Source organism: Macrobrachium nipponense, chromosome 10 (genome assembly GCF_015104395.2).
Source record: "Macrobrachium nipponense isolate FS-2020 chromosome 10, ASM1510439v2, whole genome shotgun sequence".
Lineage (NCBI taxonomy): Eukaryota > Metazoa > Arthropoda > Malacostraca > Decapoda > Palaemonidae > Macrobrachium > Macrobrachium nipponense.
The window spans coordinates 41009246-41033501 of NC_087204.1; the positions used below are offsets into that span (position 1 = coordinate 41009246).

The 24256-nt window shown below is 36.3% G+C and overlaps 1 protein-coding gene across 7 annotated transcripts in view; it reads left to right on the forward strand.

Annotated features, from left to right (window-relative positions):
- Nucleotides 1-24256, forward strand: part of LOC135223575 (broad-complex core protein-like) — a 308957-nt gene that overhangs the window by 114903 nt on the left and 169798 nt on the right. For all 7 annotated transcript variants that reach the window (XM_064262101.1, XM_064262102.1, XM_064262099.1 and 4 more), the window contains one exon: nt 5785-6357. In XM_064262101.1, coding sequence (XP_064118171.1) covers nt 5785-6357 — 573 coding nt within the window. The remainder of the gene's footprint in view (nt 1-5784; nt 6358-24256) is intronic.

The window sequence follows — 24256 nt, forward strand, 5'->3', positions numbered from 1 at the left end:
AGAAGTATATGATGCTGAACTTCTAATGGAAGTTCTTACATAAGGATAAGAAAGTCAGTGTCTGAGAATTGTTTTAAGAAAACAGCAAAAAATGATTAAGTATAAATAAAATGTGTTGAAATAATAAGATGGGCAAGATATACTGTATTATCTTTTCCATATGAGGCACCCATTATGAAAGGTAATAAAAACTTGGACACTTGAAAACAAATCAGAAGTGCCATCGAGGTGCATCTTACCCTGCAATGAAATTAGTGAGGATGTCAAGGCCAGTAGAATCTTGATTAGATATAATAAACTACTGGTTGAAGGTTAATGTTTTTGTTTGAAGGAAACTGAACCATGTAAAATGTAATTTGATATATCCAGATTGATGTAGCAGTCAAACATAAATAGAAATAAAACTTTCATTACTTTCATAGACAATAGTTTACCTAACCACCAAGTTAAATGTCTATTTTCTATTTAAAGGTTCAGAGGTTTGTTTGTGAAGCTTAGCATAAATTTGTGAGGGCAAAGTTTATACTGAATGGCTAGGCAGGCACCAACATTGTTTATCTTGAATACATTGGCAGTACAAATTACTCATATGAGAAACAAAGCCATTATGAAACCTAATGCACTTTTACTGTAAGGTCGTTCAATCAATCATTCTTCTCACTTGAGAAAACTGTCCCCTCCCTCACTGAGGGTCCAGCACCAACTTATGGTTTGTTAAAGAGAAGACAACCTCTTAATGTAATATCATCAATGCCCAAAGGACCAACATATCACCTCCAGCTCTCCCTGGGAAGGCAAGGAGTTTTGCTCCAAAGCATTCAATTTTATAGCATTCTATTGAAGGGTCTGAGATGTGTATTTCTGGTGATTGAAATTCACTCTCAGCGTGGTTCGGAAGTCACGTAACGCCGTGGGTCCCGTTGCTGAATAACCCTTGGTTCCATGCAATGTAAAAACACCATACAAACAAACTCACTCACTTTGCTTGAAGACTCAGGATTTACTTTTTATTACCAGGTCTTTTTTTCATACTGGTTACTGGCTTTATAGGTGCTCTTCTTCCATAAAGAAATTAGATTTGAGAGCATGCTAATATAAATAGATTTAGATAAAAGACCTGCTGTTACGCAGATTATTATAGTTTGAAAAATAAGAGTTAGTCCTATGGCTAGGGAAATTGATATTTGTATGAAGCTAATCTAACTGGAGACACACGGGCCATTTGTACGTCGTCATTGCAGAAGTAGTTTTATAAACCAAATTCAGAAACCAAGTCTTATGAAATGGAATGTTACTTTATCAATAGATCTGTTACTTGAATAAAAATTTAAATGTATCCAGACCCAAAGTTGAAGGCATTAAAACATTGCAAGAGATATAGTTTAATCTACTGTAATTTCAGAAGTGTATCCCTTTATTTAACAGAATATAAAGTCATTATGTATTTAGTACTTTTGCTTTTCTGCAAATCATAGATACAGGGTCTTGATAGGAACATGGAGAAGGTTCTATTTTTAAATGTGTTCGGAAGCTTTTGTTGCAAATAAGATAGCAATGAGATTTAATGTTCATTGGTTTGAAAAGTGATTGAGATAGGTTAATCACTATATATGAAAATCAGGGAGAAGGGCTCCACATTTCGTGGAGAAGGATATAGATGAGGGCCAGATGGGATTAAAAAAAAATACATAGAGATAATTGAGTAACCCCTCTGAAGGGGAAGTCTGACACAAAAATGTTTGTGAGGTAGATGAATGACACAATATTGTTTTGCCCATAATGAAATTGGCAGTGAAATTTGGCATTGTGTGTTTTCTAAAATTATAGCAACTATATCATACCTCCTTCAGTTATTGTGGTATGTAGCTATTAGATATCGATTGTTTAATAGAGATCAAACCCAAACAACAGTAAGAGCAATCCAGTCCACTTTTATAAAAAGGACGTTCATGATTCAAGTGCGCAATAGCATGTAAATAATTGACATTTCTTCTGGACACTTAACATTCAAGTGTGCTGACAGCATGTGAAAAAGTTGTCTTATTTAGTAATTACTGTGTTACGTAGTTGAATCATTAATATTGAGCTTTAAGAAAGAAAAGAAAAAGTGTACCGTACCTTGATACCAGTTTTCCCAGAATTACTTTTGTAACTATGAAAAGTAACAAGGGATAGAAGGGATAGAAATACTACAAGGAAGAGTAGAAACCTTACAATGCTCCCTCTTACTATAAATTAACTTCCACTGCTCTCTAGGCCATGCATGGCATTCCGTGCAGGGATGCGTTATTGTACAAACATTAGAACGGCACCTGCTACAAGTGACGTGTAGGTCCTTTGCAGTCGAAGCTAAAAAACAAGAACGCTGAAAACCAAGAGTTCCGAGGCACACATGTCAACAAGGCCTAGAAGGAACAGAAGCAGCCATAATAACAGCACACACACACACTCAAACACAAGCGAAAACGGGCAATGAACCGGGTAAAGGCAGAGAGAGGTCAACCACAACATTCATCCAGGCAGTTTTAAGAAAGACTGATGCTGTGGTGTGGGTGTGTTGTCCTTGATCACTCATCACCCAATATATGCACGCATTGCCAGATCTCACAGGATTCCTTGCTTTCATCTGTGATTTAACCGGATCCGGCTAGGCGCTAGAAATTATCCTATTGTTAAGACCTCAGGTTTGTAGCTATGAAAAAAAATTGTTGAGAATTTGTCATTTTGAATATTGGCTGTATCTTGATATTTTGGCACAGTATGTTTTAGACCCTCTGGTAATTTTGGGCAATATAATGAAGTACTACCAGACTTTATTGAGTCAGGCAATTACTCGTGAGCTTTTTCATTTTTCTCAACATTTGTTGTAGATATCCAAACACTTGCCCTTGGCTTAGCTAAAGAGTTAGGAAAGCCCTGCCCACACGTTTCTCTCTCTCTCAAACTTATGAATGGGAGAATGTACCACGATATGGCGTTTTGCGCTTTGAATTAGCAATAATAACCGTTTCCTATTCAGTATCTTCCATGTAGTTTGTATGTTTTTATATATCACGTATGTTTTTACTTATTACCATGAGAATGGGGTGTTAGTGGGCCAGTTTTGATTAGTATAAGATATTGCAGATGTGAAGCAATGATTATCCTCTGTTAACATGGTAAGGTATGGCGCAATGTCTGTTTCCAGATCCAATGGCTCAGGAAGCGATGGTAAAAGTAGTGATGTCAGCCAATGGAGGAACAGTAGGCCATTCATCTCCCTGTGGTTGTCGCCACTGTTGTTTTTTAGTGGCCAAACTAAAAAAAGGAATTCTCAACAAATCTTTCCACAGAATGCTATAATTGTCAATTTGATAAAAAGAATTTTCAAATCATTCAATCATGTTCCGGTACATGTATGTTGAAGGGAACCCTTAAAGAGGTTATCACTTAACTTTTTAGAGAAATTTTTGGACCTTTGGGTACCTTGTCTGCATTAAATGCAAATTCATTGTGGCATCCATGATGATAATAGCACAACATGTTTGCCATAACTGATACAGTTGGATAGATGTACACTGCAGCTATGGGTGACTTCAGACCTTTGCGCATATTGGACAATAAAATAAATATACCTGGAAATCAATAAACTACTGCCCATCTTAATTTTTTCTTGATCCAGTCATCTGTACCTGCTATATACAGTGGAACCTTGGTTTTCGTACATAATGCGTTCCAGAACTTCCCACAAAAACCGAAACAATAATTCCCATAAGGAATAATATAAATACAATTAATGCATTCCAAATTTCCAAAAATATTTTTAAATACATTTTATAGGGAATAAACACATTTTACATACGGAAAGCAGTGAGAAATAACTATAAATGACTAATGGATGAATAAATGAAAAATTAACATAACTCTTACCTTCATGGAAAACACTTGTTAGTGTATGGAAGACAGAGAGGAGGGGAGAGGGAGGAGGAGAGGTTATTGTTTGGAAGGGGAATCTACTTCCCACGTCGTTTTTTACTGGCTAGACCCCTGTAGCACAACAAAACTGTCCAGAGACATTTGTTTCTGATGTTTCTTTAAAATTTGCCTAATGTTAAACACAGCATTGTCATTAAACATGTTGGAGACACAGATTACAACTTTGTTGAGATAATTCTCCACTGAGATCAGCTTGCACCTTCCTTCAACAATGCCACGAGTTCTTTCTTAAATTTGGTAATGTTTCTTGCCTATTTTACAGAAGGGCTAGCACTTGGAACTTTTTTTTGCCCACATGATGGCTTATTTAGCAGTTGCACTTGGAATAAAAAAGCACAAAAAGAACAAAAACAACAAACACAAAAGCACAAAAGCAGAATGGGTCACGAAAAAAGATAGGAGGCTTTGTTTGGGCGCTCAATATGGGGCCCAGTCACGCTCTGGGCCTGGATGGAGCGTTTCCAAGTGTATGAAAACCAAGGAAATGTACTATAACCGATACAAAATTTTGTAGAAGAAAGTCTGTGAAAACCGAAATGTACAAAAAGAGAAGCTTGCGAAAACCAATGTTTGACTGTACTGTAAATGAACCATGAGGTTATGATAATCTCTCAAAACGATGAAATACAGCTAGACTTTGATGTATAAACTAATTTGGATGTGAAAAACACTAAAAGGCAAATTGCAGTACACTTGTCCATTCATAAGTTTGAGACGAAGAGAGAAATGAGTCAGTGGGGTGCTTTTTTCTTAACTCTTTAGCAAAGCCAAGGACAGGTGTTTGGATATCTATGACGAAAGTTGAGGACTTTTAAAAAGTTTGAGTAAATTGCTTGCCTTAATCAATAAATTCTGGTACTTCGTTATATTGCCATAAATACTGGAGGGTCTAAAACATCCTGTGCCACATTATCAAGAAGATACTGCTGATATATAAAAAGATATTTATGAAAATCTATGCGCCAAATGACTTGAAATGGTTAATGGTGGATTTGAAACATCAAATTGTGGCTAAAAAATAACAAGGACGAGAAAGAGCCAAACCTCCTAATTTGTATCATGCCAATCTAAAATATTTTGAAACCTTTGAGAAATAATTAGGTCATTCATTAGATGTTCAAAATACTTGAGGCTATGCTTATTCCACATAATCATGACTAGTTTTTCATTTATTTGACCAAATATGTAGAAACATGACCAGCATTGATAATCTATATAGTATAATCACTTTTATGGAATATATATAATGTAGACTTTTTCACTTTGAATTGGTTATGCGTTGTTTATATTTCATAAAAATAGTGTAAAATTAATGAGATGAGGAGAGTTTGCTTAAATTAAAGGCAGACTTTAGACTACTGTGTGCAACTAATCCCAAGTCAATTTAATAGCCTTGGTGATACTTTTTGCTTATTTGTTTCCAGTAACGAAATGGATGATGTTTTTTTTTTCTTCGAGTTGAAAGTTTCTGTGAACAGATGGGGTTTGCTTCTAGGTCATTTTAAATTGTCATTGTACATTTCTTTTATTGGAGTTGCAGTGTTCAACCAAATATCTGGCTAAATAAAAAATATTAATTAAATTATTTTGACACGATAAGAAAAGCATTCCCTTAAAATGTCTGCTCATTGAAAAGATATTATTTAGAAGATATGTATGAAAAAAACTGTTAGGACTACACTTACGTTTAAAATATGCTTAACAGGACTTATGGTCTTCTTAGAAGTTTCATGTATTATGTGCTTTAGAAGTCATGTTAACTTTGTGCTCTGTAATTTTCAATAACATTATTTTATTCTCCTCTTTCAGGGTGGACTAAATAGTATATCCCCTTTGTCAGCACTCAAGTCTTCACTTAGTGGTCTTGGAAATATAGCAATGGGTAGCTTAAGTGCACCCAATTTATTAGAGAGACCTTTGGTACCTCAGCTTTTATCACATCACCCGGACAAACCACCAGGGAATCCTTTAACAGTCCCACATCATTTACCACCCCACATGGTGCCCCCTCCATTATCTTTGGCCAGTGGCACCCTTCCGACAACCTCCCATGGTATATCTGGGGGCCCTCCAAGCAGCACAAGCAGCAGCAGTAGCGGAAGCACCAGCTGTAATGTGACTGGCGTCCATCCAGGGCCACTCCCCCTTACTACAGTGAGCCAAACCAGTGAGCGCCCGTCCCGCTTAGAAGCACCAGAGCGCTCCCCCTCCCCACCACCTCCCTTGCCACCTAGTAAAAGGCTAAGACTAGAAAGAAAAAGCCCCTTAGACCCTACCCCAGACAAGAACAACCACCGTGAATCTAACGGAACTACCTCCTCCACAGTTACAACCACCACAGCCACCATCCACGCTGAGGATGTCGCCCCTACTGTACCTAAGGTTAGTATAGTGGTTATACAGTCTCTTAGAGAACTTAATCTTTCTTCAGTTAATAAATAGTTTAGATCATCTGGTATACTAAAGATTTTGTGTGTGTAGCTCAAGAAATTTGTCATTCCATATTAGCATATTTGGGTAGTACAGTAAATTTAAAGTTTCCAAACCTCAGGAATTGTTTCCAAGATAAATAGAAAGCAGAATCGGTGCTGAAGATAGAAATTAATGTTGAAGTGTACCTTAACCATCCTATTTCTTATTTCCTGGTGCATATATTTGACCAGTTGTTCTGTTAAAATTGATAGTCCTGGTTAACCCTTAATGGACAGATAGCTTCTCAAGAGCAGTAATACGTAACAGGTTTGGAAAGAATCGAGCGGGAAGAGGTGCCAATACTTCTAGTATAGCCCATAAATTCACTAATGGCAACTTTTACACTGGCAAAAAGCCTTCGAGGGGGAATGTACTGCCTCTCTGTCTCATAACGTCTTTTTATGAATTTGCTCAAATATACTAAATGGCTGCTGTTTGTTTTAGTTCTTGTCTTTTACAATAGTATGTCGGTTGTGAATATAGTAATTTTGCAAAGAAATATTAGAAAAAATATGTACAGATAAAAAAAGTTACTGAATCTTTGTTCTCGGTAAATTTACATAATTATTTTTCAGCGAATATGCTAAGAATGTGTAACTGATTTTATTTCTTGCTTGTTTTGATATGTGAGCTGAAATTACAATTTTACAAAATAAAATATAATAATTTATTAGAAAGAACATGTAAGTCGGTAAAATTTACTATTGTCTTGTAAAAGAGGCCCCACAAGGGGTTGTAAATAGTCATTTTCAACTTGTTAAAGGTAGGGTAAATTTTTTCAGGTTTTTTTTTTCACCACATACATTTACATATTATCCGCTTTCCATTGATGTGTTTTTTTCGTAAATTGGCTGACCTAAAGTTTACCTGGCCTGAGGAGCTGCATATTGATTTTTTTACCCGTCCACTAAAGGTTAAACTATCCAATGATGTTGGTATTGTAATTGAAGATTGTTCATTCATTTTGATCCGGTAAATTCTTTAGGTGTATTCTTTGTTATTTCCTGAAATGTCTTCAATTTATCATTGATTTGTTATAGTGATTGTTGAGTTTTCATGCACTAGTAGTTTTTTAATAAAATAGTTTATGCATGTTATAGAATCAAAATTTAAATAATAGTAATCATTTCCGTATTGAGACGAATAATAGTAAGTGAATTAATATTATTCAGTAGTTAAGCTATGATATTGACTGTGGAAAAGAAAGGTTCATCCATCATTATTCAGGCATCCAAAATGATTTTTTGGCACTACCAAATTTTCTCAGTATAATATATTATTGATTAGCTTTATTATTGTAAATTACAGGTTTCATTTTGTATGGTAATAGTATATTAGATATGTAGAGTCAAGCATATGGACGTTATTTTCAGTCAGGTTCTATAATGATAAGGGCAGAAGTTGCACAGAACAGTTTTGATATATGGTGGTGCAGATTATGGGGCTGCAGGTGTTACTTAAGAAACCTAATTTTGAATGTCTCATGGTTTTCATTACAAAATACCCGGGGTAAGAAACCTAATTTTGAATGTCTCATGGTTTTCATTACAAAATACCCGGGGTACATAGTAACCCATGCAAATAATGTTTTTTGAGTCCTAAGTAAGTGGGAGTGACTGTCATGTGTATAGTTCAAATGCATTCTAAGGTTGCTTGTAGTGTGTACTCATTTGTAATGTATTGTTAGATTAGTAATTGCAACCAGTAGCTTCAAATCACACTTTCGGGAGTATATTGTACTGGTTACTCCATTTTCTCTTTTTCATGAAAATTGATCATCACCACTTAACAAATCCTTCAGACCAGATCTGTGTAAGTGTTAATTTGATTGTGATCTGCTTAGCTGCTTCACTTTTGTAAAACATTTGCTTGCAAAGTATAAAGAATTGTATTATTACGAGCCTGTTAATTTACATGCTGGTCTGTCATTGAAGGTTTCACATTAGAAAACATTTCCACTTCTAGGAATGAGTTGTATCTCTCATATTAAAGGAACATTCACCACTTCTAAGAATGAGTTGTATCTCTCATATTAAAGGAACATTCACCACTTCTAGGAATGAGTTGTATCTCTCACATTCGATGAACGTTCACTGCTGCTTCTACCATTCTTTTTCAGTGTTTTGTCAGTAGTGATAATGTCAGGTTTTTTCTATTAAGTTTTATTTATCTCACTTGTCAATTGCTACAGTTGGTGGTCCTAAGGGAATGACATAATCCCAGCTCATTAATTTCATTATTTGCATTTTGCTGGTGTCAAAATTGATCTCAATTTAGTCTCTTGGCAAGTATAGCATTATGAATCTGTAAAGTTAAGACTGGGACATAATTTTCATTACTTATATTTCATGATGTCTCATAATTATGCAGATCTCAACAAACTGCCCAACCATGGCTTCTATTCCTATACTTAGTAGCCTTGATAGTTAATTCCATGAAATGTTAGGATGGATTTGAAGTCTCAACATTTCTTTCATTCATCTCAAGCATTAGGATTCATTCAAAGAACAGTAGCTGTTGAAGTTGGCATTCTAACTACTTAGGTCAGTCGCATCATCAGCTACTCACTCTTGTCTAGCTGATATCCTGATTTCTATGTGTAGCTACAGTGGTATTTGAACTTGCCTAGATATCATATTATATATTTTTTATCTTAACACTGGCAAGGATGGTTTACTTCAACTTGATTCCCATATTGAGGGTGAGGGGTCACTTAAATAGTGAAAAGATAAGGTTTCTCTGTAAAGTAATGTATCTTTATTTTGAAATTCTCAATCTTATTTTTCTCATGTTTGGGTATCTCAGTGTCTTCACAATACACATTTTATATAGTACATTCATATAGATATGTATATAGTTTTCAAATATGTAGTGTACAACTACATACTCTGATTGGCTAAGGTGCTTACAAAACAACTTTTTTCCATACTGAATGGATTAAGGCTACAGGTGGAGTTACCATTTTATCAGCTGCAGTTTTGATGAAGACTATACTCGAAGTTGTTAACACATTTTATATTTCTGTGTTTGGTTGGTAAATGATGTGGTCTTGTTAAAACTAATTAATAGTTGTAGCTATAATAGTGAATTTGAATTTTGCTATAGTTGATTAGATATTGAAACAGGTTTCTGTATTGACCTCTTATAAATTTCTTTTTTATTCTTTTGTGCCTTCTTATGACAAACTAAAGTTTGGTCCTTGCTGTGTTTTAGGAAGATTTTTGATATTGCAGTTTAACAAGACCAATACATTTACACATAGGTCTGGCTGAAAAGATTTAGACCAATACATTTACACATAGGTCTGGCTGAAAAGATTTGTTTTTTAAGGTGCAAATTAAGCAAGTTAAAATTAGGGTCAAATTCCTAGGTGTAAAGAGATACAAGGTTGCAGCAAATATTTGAAACTACTATAGTTTTAGTGCTGTAAGAGGTACCCCCCTTCCAGGGATTGTAAGAAAAATGTTATAATTATTTTTTGTTTGTTTTTCTTTCTTTTTGCTAATTGCAATGCTTTTTTATTTTTCAGGTAAGCTAAAGCTGCTCTCTCAAAAGTTGTGGTACTCTATTTCAGGTATGTTTATTCCTCTTTTGTAAAAAATTATTTTGGTGAATTTATTTTTATTACTGTTTTCATATAACATTGTACCTGTATTTAAGTTATTTTGAAATCTGTTTTGTGTTTGCTTAACCCCTTCTTTACCGGGTGGGTGAGCAGAATGTAAACATTGTGTTCGCTGCCGAACTGAATCTCTCGGTAGTGACTCGAGTTTGGAGGGGTGCCCATCGTAAAAATATTTGCCAAAAATACACTAATCAAGACAGGCTAATGAAATTATCAGGTATTATTAGCACTATAATAACGCATATTCTCTGTTAGTTTTATCATCCTACAGGGAAAATAAATGATTTTATGAAAAAAAATGTGAAACTCAGTGTCCCTTGTACAAGGGACACTGGTGGTCGATGAGAAAACTACGGTCTTGAATAGAAATTCGGTCTTACAGAATGTTGGTATATTGCACCTGGAACATGCACATAAAGTATTATCAAAATAGAACAGTAAATAAGCACGTAATAACAAAAAAAAAAAGAGCAAAAACTAAAGCGAAAGCCCCGCCAATAAATATGGAAATCGCAAATTTTATAGTATATCTTTCAAAAATTGGGCGATGTCATTTTCTACGTTTTCTAAGATTAGTTTCATCACAGAAAACAACTTTAGGGGCATTAGGGGTATCTAAACTAATTTTTCAAGTTTCTTGTCCTCAGAAAAAATCGCTTTTTTGCTTTTTCTCTGGTTTGGTTTTTTATATATAAAGTTACTATAAGGCTTTATTTCTACCTTCATTTATCTGGTGTTCATATCTTTTATTTGTAAAATGTAATAAGTGAATAAATAAATAAATACAGTAAATGATGATACAACTGGTTTTTTACTTGGGTAGAAGTTATTACATGTTTACGCTTGTCTGGTTTTGAGATTTTTTGTTGAGACGCAGTTCATCTGTCACCTACACACGACTATAAGCAGTAATAATACTATTTTTTGGGGTTCATCATACGTCTGGCATCGTGTCATACTGTTTATTTTGCTCCAAACTCTTCAAACCGAAATTACAGAATGATTGGAAGTCCCTATCTGAAAAGAGGAGTTTTGGTGGTACTATGCGTACCACCTTTATGCACCCGGTGCGGTATAGTAGACTTCAATGGTGGTACCCAGGTACCTCCAAACAAACTTTCGGTAATGAAGAGGTTAACAGTTTTTTAACTATGAATTAAAACAGAAAGAGTACAGTTATCATCAGCATCAGTATTATCATCTTCAACACTAAAATATCTTTTTAACTATGAAATAAAAACAGAAATTACAATTGTCATTAACATCAATATCACCATTTTCAACTTTCCCTTTATACAAGTTGCAAGCGTAATTAGTACCTCCAGTCTCTTCTGTTTTGTTCACTTAATGAATGAATTCCCATCTAGTCCAGATCCTCTTGCTTCTTATCTGGGATCTTTTAGGGCCCTTTCCTTTGGTCAGCATCCTGTCACTTTTTCCATACTTGTCACTTCTCATAATTAAGTGTTCCTCTCCCTTCTTGTCATGAAATGGTATCATGTTGTCTTCAATATCTATAGATTTTCCAACATTGAACATTGTGTTACTTTCTAATAGTCACATGACCTTCCAGCTCACTCCTGTCTAAAATCTGAACTTTATGTTGTGATCCTTCTTCAGAATCTATTGTCTTTGCTTTACAATCATAAAATCCTCCCATCTGTATTTCATTACTCCCCACTCTTCTTGTAAATGGTCTTCATCAAAGAGCCATTGCTCAAGCATGAGCATCTGGTGATGCCGCCATCTCTTTTATTTCCAGTACCCTTAAATCTTACCCATAGCAGTCATACGGTCAATTTCCATGTTGGCACTTTCTTTTACTACTGGTTTGATCAGCATAATCTTGGTTTTTCTTACTTGTATTTCTATCTTTTATACATTGCATATGTGTCTTCCTTTGCTTATCCTGTTAACATTAGGTCACTTTGTACATTGGCTCCCTGAAGCCTCCCTTCTGCGCTGTATTATAGTTTCTTCAATCTCTGTGATGAATTAACAAAGGATTTAGTAATTGTCTTTCATAGTGTCTTAAACTATAAATGGCTTGTTACTTATCTTTAATGATGACCTGACATTCATCTCAAATTTTTCTGGAATACCAGCAACTATCCTCATTTTACATGTTGTGATATATTATACTGTACCTTTAAGGGGGCCGGCCGGAACCCCTATATATGGAGGTATAGGGCGAAAAATGCAAAGTCATGAAAAAATTCATGGAGCTTCATATGGCAATTGAGAATACGTATACGAAATATTTCGTCAAAATTCCTCTTACTTTCGTAGTTACAGGGTAATTAGTTAACGTAATTCAATAAGCCTAAAACATTGATCCGTACAAGAAAATGCAATATTTCTTCTATTATCGTAAATTTTGATAATTATTGTCAAAGAAATTGGGAGAAATGGCATCTGTAGACATTCCCCGAGTCGAGGAGGAGACTTGAGGCTCAAGCTATCAAGTCCAGTCCTGACTTAGTGCGATCACAGACGTCAAGTAGTCTACACGTTCCATTTCACGTCTGACATTCGCCTGCTTTCAAGTATGTTTATGTATGTTTCAGCAAGAATTTCATCATGCCAATGAGGAAAAGACAAGGGAAACATCTCGCTAACATACAGACCAAGAAAAATCGCTCTAGTATTATTACAGAATATCATAATATATGCGTAGTTAGTGAAGAGAGAGGGGAGGGTTGCTTAGTAACGCCCCCGTCTTGCTTGACAGCACACGTCGCACTGTGCCCAAGGCTACGATCTTTGAGCAAAGAGATCTTCATTTATGATAAATAACAAAGTTTTGGTTTTTTAATACCCAAAATGGAATATGAAATTCATAATAATCATGATGTATTAAATTGTCTGTAAAAAAAGTGTACGCCTTCGAGTTTCACCTCTTGACATTCTCTTGCAATTACGTTTGTTTATCTTTGTTTCGGGCAAGAATTTCATCATGCCAAAGAGGAAAATACAAGGAAAACATCTCGCTAACATACAGAAGAAAATTCGCTGTGATAAGCAGAGTTAGTGAAGGGGAGAGAGAGAATTGCGTAGGAAGGAGTGCCCATCTTGCCTCAAGCATGTACCCCAGGCTGCGATATATGAGCAAAGGGATCATCATTTATGATTAAATTATGATAAATAAAATAGTTTTGGTTTATTAATACACAAAAAACAAATATTCATTCATAATAATCATTATTTATTAATATTGTCTTTATAGAAATACGAAGGAAAACTTTGAACGCCCGTATCTCAAAACTATACTTATTGACCTTCAAAATCTATCTTCTCACTTAGTTTTAAAGCTATAACATTGGAATTTGGTATATAACTCAGAAAGACATTATAGAACAATCAAATGGAGCCCTTTTTTCCAATTTTTGTTTCGTATTTTTTTTTACAAATTTTTTTCTCCTGATTTATAGGGTTTATTTTTTGACCATATTGAAAAATTCATATCTAGCAAAAAAATGACTTTTAGAAAAAAAACACTCCATTCGATTGGAGGTCTACATCAGGTCTATATATGGTAGTAATCCCAGGTCTTAATATTAAATATCAAGGGAGGAGATAGAATTTGAAAAATGGTTATTTTCGGGATAAATCGCCCTGGCGTCACAAAACCGAAGGTCAAGAGGCGAAAATCATATGCTGTTTGGAGATGTCCCAAGTCACCTTATTAAGTGGTGTGAATATCAAAGTCCTGTCCTTAAAAAAGGGCATTAGCCGGCCGGCCCCCTTAATATGCCCATATGATTGTCTTGCTAATTCTCAAATCCATTCTCAAGAAGCAGAAGTATACAATATAGCTGCTACTGTTTTTGTGGTCACTCTCATAGATATTTTTTAAATTTTAGTAAGGCTTCCAGTATCTCCTCCCATACTTTTATAGTTGTACTCTCATATATTATTAGTACTACTTAATGATATTTAATATTTTGATGAATTCTGATATATACTCAGTTACTTACCATTATCATTGTATTATAATGGCTCACCAACTTCCGTGAGACAGTACATTCTAATTTGGTCCCTTTTTCATACCACTTTCTTATTATTGATATTTTATTCTCATTCCTTACACACTCCCAAATATGCATTCATATAACAGTTTGAATGATCCCATCCGCGAATATAGTTTAAGTCAATGGTGAGAAAGAACTAATTTGGTAACAATTACAAGCTAAAAATTGTAAAACCAATGCATTAATGCCTTCAGTACATCTTTAATTCTACAACAATGTTTTTTCCATTGTACTATTTTTTTTCCAAGTGTGATGTCACACTTACTCAACTGCCTTTTATATTCCTCCTACTTGGGCTTTTCACCTGCCACTTTTGTGTTTGCTGAAACTTATTTTAAACTTTTTAACATTTTTAATACAATCTCTAAGTGTTTTTTTTTTTTTTTGAGAGAGTGCTTGTATACTGTGTTTAGCCCTCATAGTTTTTACAAATCTACAGCCTTCAGTCATATCCTGAACACCAGTTGTGGACTGTATACTTTAGAACCGTTGTACTTGTGTCATTGAACGGGTACTTTTCCTTAAAATACTATTTTTTTTTTCTGGTCTTATATACGGATAACATACACAATCGTCATTTAAATGTCCATTATCCTTTCATTTATTTCTCCAAGTTTTGTCATGTTTTGCATATTTCACATGAACATTTATTCCAAGTCCCCCCCCCCCCCCCCACCCCCCCCCCCCCCCCCCCCCCCCTTTTTATTTTTCTCCCTCCAATACACCAGAATTTGCCAGTTGTTTTGGTTCCTGCTCTATCATTATTTTTTTTTTTACATTATCTCCATCAAGTAGTATTTTTATTGAGATAATATGTAATAGATATATTTTAACTACAATTTGATAATTAAGCATGTCCAAATTATTGCATATCTTGGTCCACATAGGACTCAACCAGAGGGTGAAAATTAGAGCAATAAGTTAAGGAAATTAGACAGCTAGATTGGAAGAGATTGAAGGGAACGAAGTAAAATGAAAAATGCAATGGAGCTTTAGCAGAAAGGACCTTGCATAGAACTCTTAGTATCCTCTACCATGTGTCATGCAAGACACATTGTTAGTAATGCTCTTCCTGTGGGATCTATCGGATGAAAAGAAATACATCTACTATGTCATTTATGTTAGAATCTGTTTAAGTAAGAAATGTTATTGTATGGTTTACTTTGAACTCTCCTAGTCTCAACTATGAGAGGAAAGTTTTCCATTGAATACTCCCTTTGTTAAATAATTGTCAGATTTGTTACTGTGCTGAGGGTTATTAGGACAACTTTTGCAGGTTCATCCATATATAGTACAAGCAGTCCCAGGGTTACATTGGGGGTACTGTTGTTTAGACGCGTTGTAACCCGAAAATCGTCGTAAGCCGGAACATCGTCAAAAATCCTAAGAAAACCTTACTTTTAATGCTTTGGGTGCATTGAAAACTATGTAAACTGCATTCTTATTGCATTTTTCTTAAAAAAACACCTTTAAATATTGATTATTTTGCATTTTTGGTGTCATTTCTTCTGCTAGATGAGCGTTGTAGGCGTCGTAACCTTGGAAATAATTTCTGATGAATATAATTGAAAAGCGCCTTAACCTCTGAACGTTGTAGTAAGCCGAACCCGTCGTAACCCGGGTAATGCCTGTACACTAAAGCATTATAATGTTAACTGCTTAAAATGTTGATACTAGAATTTTTCTCACAGTTGACAAAACCTTAATTCCATTTCTATAGTAGATGTTACAGGCAGTCCCCAGTTATCGGCGGGTGTTCCATTCTCGGAGGGGTGCTGATAAGGGAAAACCACTATTAACCGAAACTCTGTGATCTATGGCGCTTATGGCACCGATAACTGGTTATCAACGCCATAAGTGCCACTATGGCGCCTCTTGTTAGGTATATAATGGCGCCATAACTCCTTATTGGTGCCTTAAGGCGCTGATAACCGGAACTCTGCCCTGTTATGGCGCTAGACAAGCCCCATAAAACCAGATCGCTGATAACAGAGTCTGCCAATAAACAGGAACTACCTGTATAAAATATACCAGTACGTATTGAATACAATATATAGAACCGGCATTTGGTGAGCATAGGGATGTCTAGAAGGACCAAAATGGAACTAGAGATAGTAATCTTAAAGATCCTGGAAAAGTTTAAAGAAAAGGTTTGTTTTAAAAACCAGATATTTACTAAAACAACACAAAACCCTACTGCAATAATAATAACTAATAAAATTATTCAGTGTGCCCTGACAGCAGCAAAAAGTGAGGATTGTCACCAGAAATGAAAGGAAGTCGTTTTGACCAAGCATTTTAACATACATGGTTTTCCCCCTGTGTACTTCCTAGCTCTCCAGATTTTCTGGAAATGTGCTGCTGCTATTTTCTGCCTACAGGGAGGTTCTTGAAGGACTATTCATATTATTCTATCACTTTGATTGCGAGACGGAGTCAAGGCTGATTGGGTTATTACAGTGTATGGTGTATGGCATAATTGCCACTTACCTGGTGGTGACAGTGAGGAAGCAGGTACAGTGCAACTCGTCTCAGAAGTCACTTCCCATATAACTATAACTTGTTTTGCAGATCCCGTGATCAGCCCCATTTGGGATAGTTCAGTTTGACTACAGTCCCTCAAGTGTTCACAAGGGTCTGTAACCTAGTTTCGACATGGGGGATTCGCTTGTTGAGATATCCCAACGATTGGTTGGTCTTAGCAAGTTCAGGGAGAAGCTAGTTTGGAACATGACCATCTTCTCCAGTTTTGTCAGAGCCTAGGCATTATGGTAAACCTGGAGAAGTCCAGTCTTCTTCCAAGCCATAAGAGTCTTTACCTGGGTCAAGATACGGCAGCATCGAGGGTTTTTCCATCGGACCAGAGATTGCAGAAGTTCAGGACAGTGGCATGCACCTTCCTTGCACAGAACAAGCAACCAGCTCTCCAGAGGTAAGTTCTCGTTATCTTGTCATGCCTCGAGAAGCTGGTTCCTCATGAGCGTTTCCACATTCGCTCTATGCAATGGAGGTTCCCCTCAGTAGCATACGTATACGGTACCTCTGTTGGAAGAGGTAAGAAGAGACCTACAGTGGTGATTGAACTACCAGAACCCTACGGTAGGAATCCCCCTACATTCATCCCCTCCTGATCTACAGTTAACCCCTGCTATTCGCAGACTCCGGATTCGCGGACTCACTTATTCGCGGATTTCTCCATGGACCTTACTTTATACCCATTATTCGCGTATTCACAGTATTTTTCACTTTTGGTGATGATAAAACTATTAAGGAACCAGGTAGTATAAGTATTTTTAGTAGGTGGTTGAGTTTGAACTAACAAAATAGGCAGTTTTAAGCATTTTTATAGGGGTTCTAAGTATATGCGGATTCTAGCTATTCGCTGGTAGGGGGGTTGTCTGGTACACATCCCCACAAATAGCAGAGGTCCACTGTACTCCTATTCTCTGTTACTTCCTCCAAAGGTTGGGGTGCTCATCTCGAAGAGCTCTTGGTCTCGGATGTATGGGGTGCAGAGGACAGGTTGCTTCACATCAAAGCATTTTGAGTTGAAAGCAGCTATCCTGGGTCTACAGGAGTTTTGAGAAAGAGTGGAAGGTCACTCAGTCGTTTTGATGTCGGACAGCACCACTGCAGTGGCTTATGTGAACAAATGGGGGTTGGTGTCTCGCCAGCCCCACTTGTTGACAGCCGAGATGCATCAGTGGGTGATCAATAACTTTGTGGGGCTCATGGCCAGATACATTCCGGGCAGAAGGAATGTGGTGGCCGACAAACTTAGTTGGCAGAGTCAATTCCTAGGTATGGAGTGGTCTCTGCATCAGGACATAGAGGACAGGCTGTTTCACCTGTGGGAAGACCCATGTTAGACCTCTTTGCGTCCACTTCAACAGGAGGCTGTAGGTCTACTTCTTGGTGGTCCCAAATCCTTTTGCATTGGTGGAGGATGCTCCACAGCACCCTTTTGGACAATCTCAAGGTGTACATAATGCCCTCCGTTCTGCTTGATCTTTCAGGTCCTGAACAGTGTAGTAATGAGTTCCAGGAATCTCGGGATGACCTTGATGGTGCCTCTGTGGCCCCAGGTGGAGTTGTACAACCTTCTTTGCCAACCTAATGTGGAGATGTTCCACCAGTCGGAAAGATCCCTATTGCTCCACCGCTGGAGACTGTCAAGTACCTCTTCCGTGCGAGGTGTCGTTGATGGAGTTTCTCTCTATTTGGAACTTCTTTTCAGCAGATAGCAGATTTTCTAATCTTTCTCAGAGGCAAGAAAGGTCATTCTGTGTCTGCTGTCAAAGGCTACAGGGCTGCCTTTGGGTTGGTCTTATGCCTCAAAGGCATGGACATCTCTTCATCCTGGGAAATCTCAATGTTGTTCAGGAGTTTCAAACAATCCTATTCACCAAGAGAACTCAAGTCTCCGACGTAGGATCTTACTCAGGTCCTGAGTTGTCTCACTGGAGCTCCATCCGAGCCACTGTGTCAATAGTCAGACGGGAATCTAACTCGAAAGACGGTTTTCCTGTTGGCCTTAGCTTCCTCAAAGAGAGTTGGAGAGCTTCATGGCCTGAGTTATGACGTTAGCCACACCAGGGGTTGGGGTCTGTGGCCTTTGAATTTGTCCTGGAATTCGTGGTAAGACTCAAAAATCCCTTGGTGCATAATAACAGATTTGCCTCGTTTTCGATTCCCTCCCTGAATGAGTTTGTCGACAGCGATCTGTAGGGGTTATTGCGGTGTCCCATCAGAGCTCTTGTGTTGTTATCTAAAAAGGACTCTTCACCTAAGACCTAGGTGTCATAGACTTTGTTAGCATGGGCCGAGCTAAGAAAGAATTGCCCAAGAATACCTCTGGCTTCGTGAGTTGATTAAATAGGCATACTCCTCACACTCAAGTTCTGTCACAGATACTGTGCATGCATGAGCTCATGACATCAGAGGAATGAGTACCTCTCTCTAACTTTAAAGAACTTGTCTGTTCATAGGATTATGAATGTTTGTCCTGGCTTTGGCAGACAACTTTCACTTCATTTTACCAGAAGATTGTTGTTTAGCTCATCCAGTGCCCCTGGTGGAACAGTTTGTGTCTTAACCAAGATGATTGTTTAGAAGAGAGAATGAGTAAGTTGGCTGGTCTCTTCATTTCTATTTTTTCCTTTCTTCTTCCCATAGGCCGGTTGAAGAATAGACATGTCATAAGTTGGAACTGGTCTGATACAGGTGAGTATGGTAGCCATTCTGCGTTGCATTCATTTGGTTTGTATTCCATACAATAGACAAATCTACTTCTCAGTAACGTTTGCTCTTCTTTCTAGCAAGGGGAGGGAGAAGTAGTGACAAATCCCTTGTGGCCTACATGCTTTCTTGCTTGAACAGATGAAGTTGTCTTTATCTTCCATGAATGCAATGAATCTGGACATATATCATTGTGTTTAATCCCTGCAGGCTGAGTTTTTAGATTCGTACTAGCATATCTATTCTCTCATGGGCTCCAACCCCCTTCTTTAGAACTCAAACTTTTAGGAAGGCTGGTCTGGTGGGCTGAACCCCCAGTTAGTTCAGGGTACTTACTTCCCTCCAAGTATAAGTCTGTCCTATTGTTAAGACCAAAGGTTTGTTCCGCATATGAACAAATGTCAAATTTTTAATCAATTTGTGTTTGTTATAGCTAAAAAACCTTAGGACTTGCCCACCTCTAGCCACCCCTTTTATTTCCTGGGATGGAAAAAAAGACTCGACACATCATGAGTTTCCAAGTGTGGTCGGTGACCAGCTTCCACCTCGTGTACGGATGAGTTGCCAGATGCCACAGATTCCTTGTGTTGCAATCTTTGATTGTTATTAACTGATTTCCAGCTGATGCTAGACGATCATCATATTGTTAAGACATCAGGTTTGTTAGCTATGAAAAATACAGATTGATTAAATATTTGTAATTTTAGCAGTAGTATATTTCCTTGCTGATCTTTTTTTCTATAGCGAGTAATGGTGTAATGTAAAAATATATCATTTCTATTCTACTGAATGTCATTTAATAACTACGGCGATTGTTTACTATCATTCGATTGTAGAAAACACAAGCAAAACAGCTGTTCTTATCCAATTCGGTTGTTCATAGCAAAACAGGTGTTTCTCATTTGATTGTTTATGGCTGTACAAAATATGCGTTTAAGCAATGAGTATGTACAGTGGACCCCTCATATTTGCGTTCTTGAGATTCGCGGACTCATTTATGCGCAGATTTCTCTATGGATCATATTTACCCATTGTTCATGGGAAATTCTTGTATTCACAGTATTTTTATGAGAAATATCCACAAATTGCTTATTTTCATAGAAGTTTCATGATTAAATGCACTTTTTGTGATAAAACTACAGTGGTCCCCCCGTATTCGCGGGGGATGCGTACAAGACCCCCCCGTGAATAGTTAGAACCCGCGAATGTTTGGAACCCCTATAAAAACGCTAAAAACAGCCTATTTTTTTAGTTAAAACTCAAGAAAAACCCACTAAAAATTTTTATTCATGGTTTTTTTAATAGTTTTATCACAAAAAGTGCATATTATGATGAAATTCATAAAAAACCAGGAATTTGTGGATATTTATCATAGAAAAATACCGCGAATGCGCGAATTTTCCGCGAATAATGAAGGGGAAACGTTCCCGAGAGAAATCCGCGAATGTGTGAGTCCGCAAATCTGGAGAACGCGAATACGGGGGGTACACTGTATTAATGAAAACAGTATAGAACATTTTTAGTGGGTTTCCTGAGTTTGAATTGACAAAATAGGCAGTTTTAAGCCTTTTTTAGTGATTCTAAGTATTTGTGGATTCTAGCTATTCGTGGGGGGCTGATACGCATTTCCCGTGAATGTGGCGGGTTCACCGTAGCGTTAAAACGATACTTATATCGTTTTCTTTTACTTTTTCAACTTAACTAGAGAATAGGATAAAGAGATAGAGGAGAATAGGTTAGTCATTGTAATTTAGTCTCTCAAAAAAGGAACTCGCATGATAAAAGAGATAACTAAAAAAAAATTTTATGGGTGAAAATTTGGGTTTTGCATGATAAGCGAGATAGCGTGTTACACGAGTACGTACGTTAATTTACATACACATGCAGTCCCCGGTTGCTGGTGGTCCGGTTTTATGGGCGCTTTTCTTGTGAAGATAACTGGATTTTCAGCACTGATATGCGCCGATCTCCAGTAATCGGCGTCGATATCTGGTTATGTTTTGTCACGTCATCGGGAATGGAACCCCTGCCAACAATCAGGGACTGCCTGTATACATATGCAGTACTATTTTGCATAATAGAGAACAGGAAAAATCAAAATCATTTTTGTGTACTTTAGAAAAATTTACCAGAATGTACCGTCATTGAAATTAATATACCAGCTTACTGTGGCTATTGGCTGTCTTTCCTTCTCAGAAAATTGAAACATAATTCCAAAAGGTACCCACATTTTGTTTGTTTCTAGACTATATGGCTGCAGTGTCTCGTATCAAGAAGTTAGGCTCATTCTGAGCTCTTCTCAAGTCAGTTATGGCTAACCTGCTTCCACAATCTGGAAGTGGACCCAATTGCCATATGCAAAAACCACATACTTCCAGTGTACGTTCAGGCAATAGAAATAGATGCATTCCTACAAGACTGGAACAGATGGTGGGTGATGTCCTTATTTTCATTCATTGTCTGAGATTTTGAAAGATTAAAGTCTACTAGCTTTCAATGGAACTGCTTGCCTAGTAGCCCTGAATTAGCCAAACAGTTATTGGCTTTTTATTTCTTCAACAATAAGAGTCCATTGCCGTCTAATGTTTTCCCAGACAGGAGGAGGGGGAAATCATCTAGGTATCCTCCTGTCTGAGCCATAACTTTCACAAGGAATTTTAAATCTAATTTACTATAAAGATTATTTACCCAACATTGCTAGGTATGTACATACCTAGTTTTGAATGCTGTGGACTTCATCTATCCAAAATACCAGTCCGTATGGAAAATGTGTCAAGATACCTCCACACTGAGAGCCCAGTTGAAATATAATAAAACAATTTTACATATCTTTTGAGGTCAAGCACCTTGCTATTTAAAAAATCATGACATACAGTGGAACCTCAGTTTTCACATGTAATTTGTTTCAGAAAATCCTGTGAAGTCCGAAACGTACAAAATCCGAAACAGTAATTCCCATAAGGAATAATGTAAATCCTATTAACCCTTTAACGCTGAAGGGGTATAATAAAAATCGTCTCCCGTGTGCCGGGGGGGTCTCAGAGTGAGCGCCGAAGCGAAAAAAATATTTTTTATAAAAAATCACAGCACGCTTAGTTTTCAAGATTAAGAGTTCATTTTTGGCTCCTTTTTTTGTCATTGCCTGAAGTTTAGTATGCAACCATCAGAAATGAAAAAAAATATTATTATCATATATAAATACTAATGCGATATATGATGGAGCGAAAACGAAATTTCATATATAGTTGTATTCAAATCGCGGTGTGAGCAAAACGGTTAAAGCTAAAGAGTTATTTTTTTTTGTGATGTACACTAAATTGCAATCATTTTGGTATATAACACATTATAAAACGATCAAAGCAACACAGAGAAAATATTATCACAAAATGATGCATGAATTCGTAACGCATGGTCGTAAAACAATTTTTTTTTCAAAAATTCACCATAAATCGAAATATTGTTCTAGAGACTTCAAATTTGTTTCAAAATGAAGATAAATTATTGAATATTACTATACTGTAAGAGTTTTAGCTTACAATTTCAGTTTTTGACCATTTCGGACGAGTTAAAGTTGACCGAATGTCAAATTTTTTTATATATTTTTTTGTATTTGCAAATATTTCGAAAATGAAAAAAGCTATAACCTTCAATTATTTTTTTTTGTATTTTACATAAAATTGCACACATTTTCATATATAAAATTCTATGAAATGCCTAATAAGAAACTGAGCAAATATGAGAATGACGTACTACGCATTTTGGAGATTTGCGGCGGAGAATTCGCATGCGGAGGGAAGGAAAAAGTTTTTTTCATAAATTCACCATAAATCTAAATATTGTGCTAGAGACTTGGAATTTGTTTCAAAATTAAGATAAATGACTGAATGTTACTAGACTGTAAGAGGTTTAGCTTACAATTGCGTTTTTTGACCATTTCGGTAGAGTCAAAGTTGACCGAACGTGGATTTTTTCTATTTATCGTGATTTATATGCAAATATTTCGAAAATGAGAAAAGCTACAACCTTCAATTATTTATTGTTGTATTCTACATGAAATTACACACATTTTCATATATAAAACTTTATGTAACGGCTAATTTAAAATGGTGCAAACATTACGACAATCGGACAAAAAAATTTCAGATTTTTTTCGGAAGAGTTACCGTGCGGACTTAAGGAAATTTTTTTTTTTTTTTTCCATAAATTCACCATAAATCAAAATATTGTGCTAGAGACTTCCAATTTGTTGCAAAATAAAGGTAAATGATTGAATATTACTAGAATGTAAGAGTTTTACCTTAAAATTCTGTTTTTCGACCATCTCGGTCGAGTCAAAGTTGACCGAAGGTTGAAATTTTGGCACATCGTTATTTATATGAAAATATTTCAAAACTGATAAAAGCTACAACTATGGATTGTCTTTAGTTGTATTCTGCATGAAATTGCGCACATTTCCATATATAAAACTTTATGTAACGGCTAATTTAAAATGGTGCAAACATTACGACAATCGGACGAAAAAATTTATGATTTTTTTGGAAGAGTTACCGCGCCGACGTAAGGAAAATTTTTTTTTTTCATAAATTCACCATAAATCGAAATATTGTGCTAGTTCCAATTTGTTGCAAAATAAAGGTAAATGATTGAATATTACTAGAATATAAGAGTTTTAGCTTACAATTGCGTTTTTCGACCATTTCGGTAGAGTCAAAGTTGACCGAAGGTTGAAATTTTGGCACTTATCGTTATTTATATAAAAATATTACAAAACTGATGAAAGCTACAACCATGAGTTGTTTTTAGTTGCATTCTACATGAAATTGCACACATTTTCATATATAATACTCCATGTAACGGCTAATATAAAATGGTGCAAAAATTGTCAAATAAACGAAATAATTTCTGAGATGTGTCG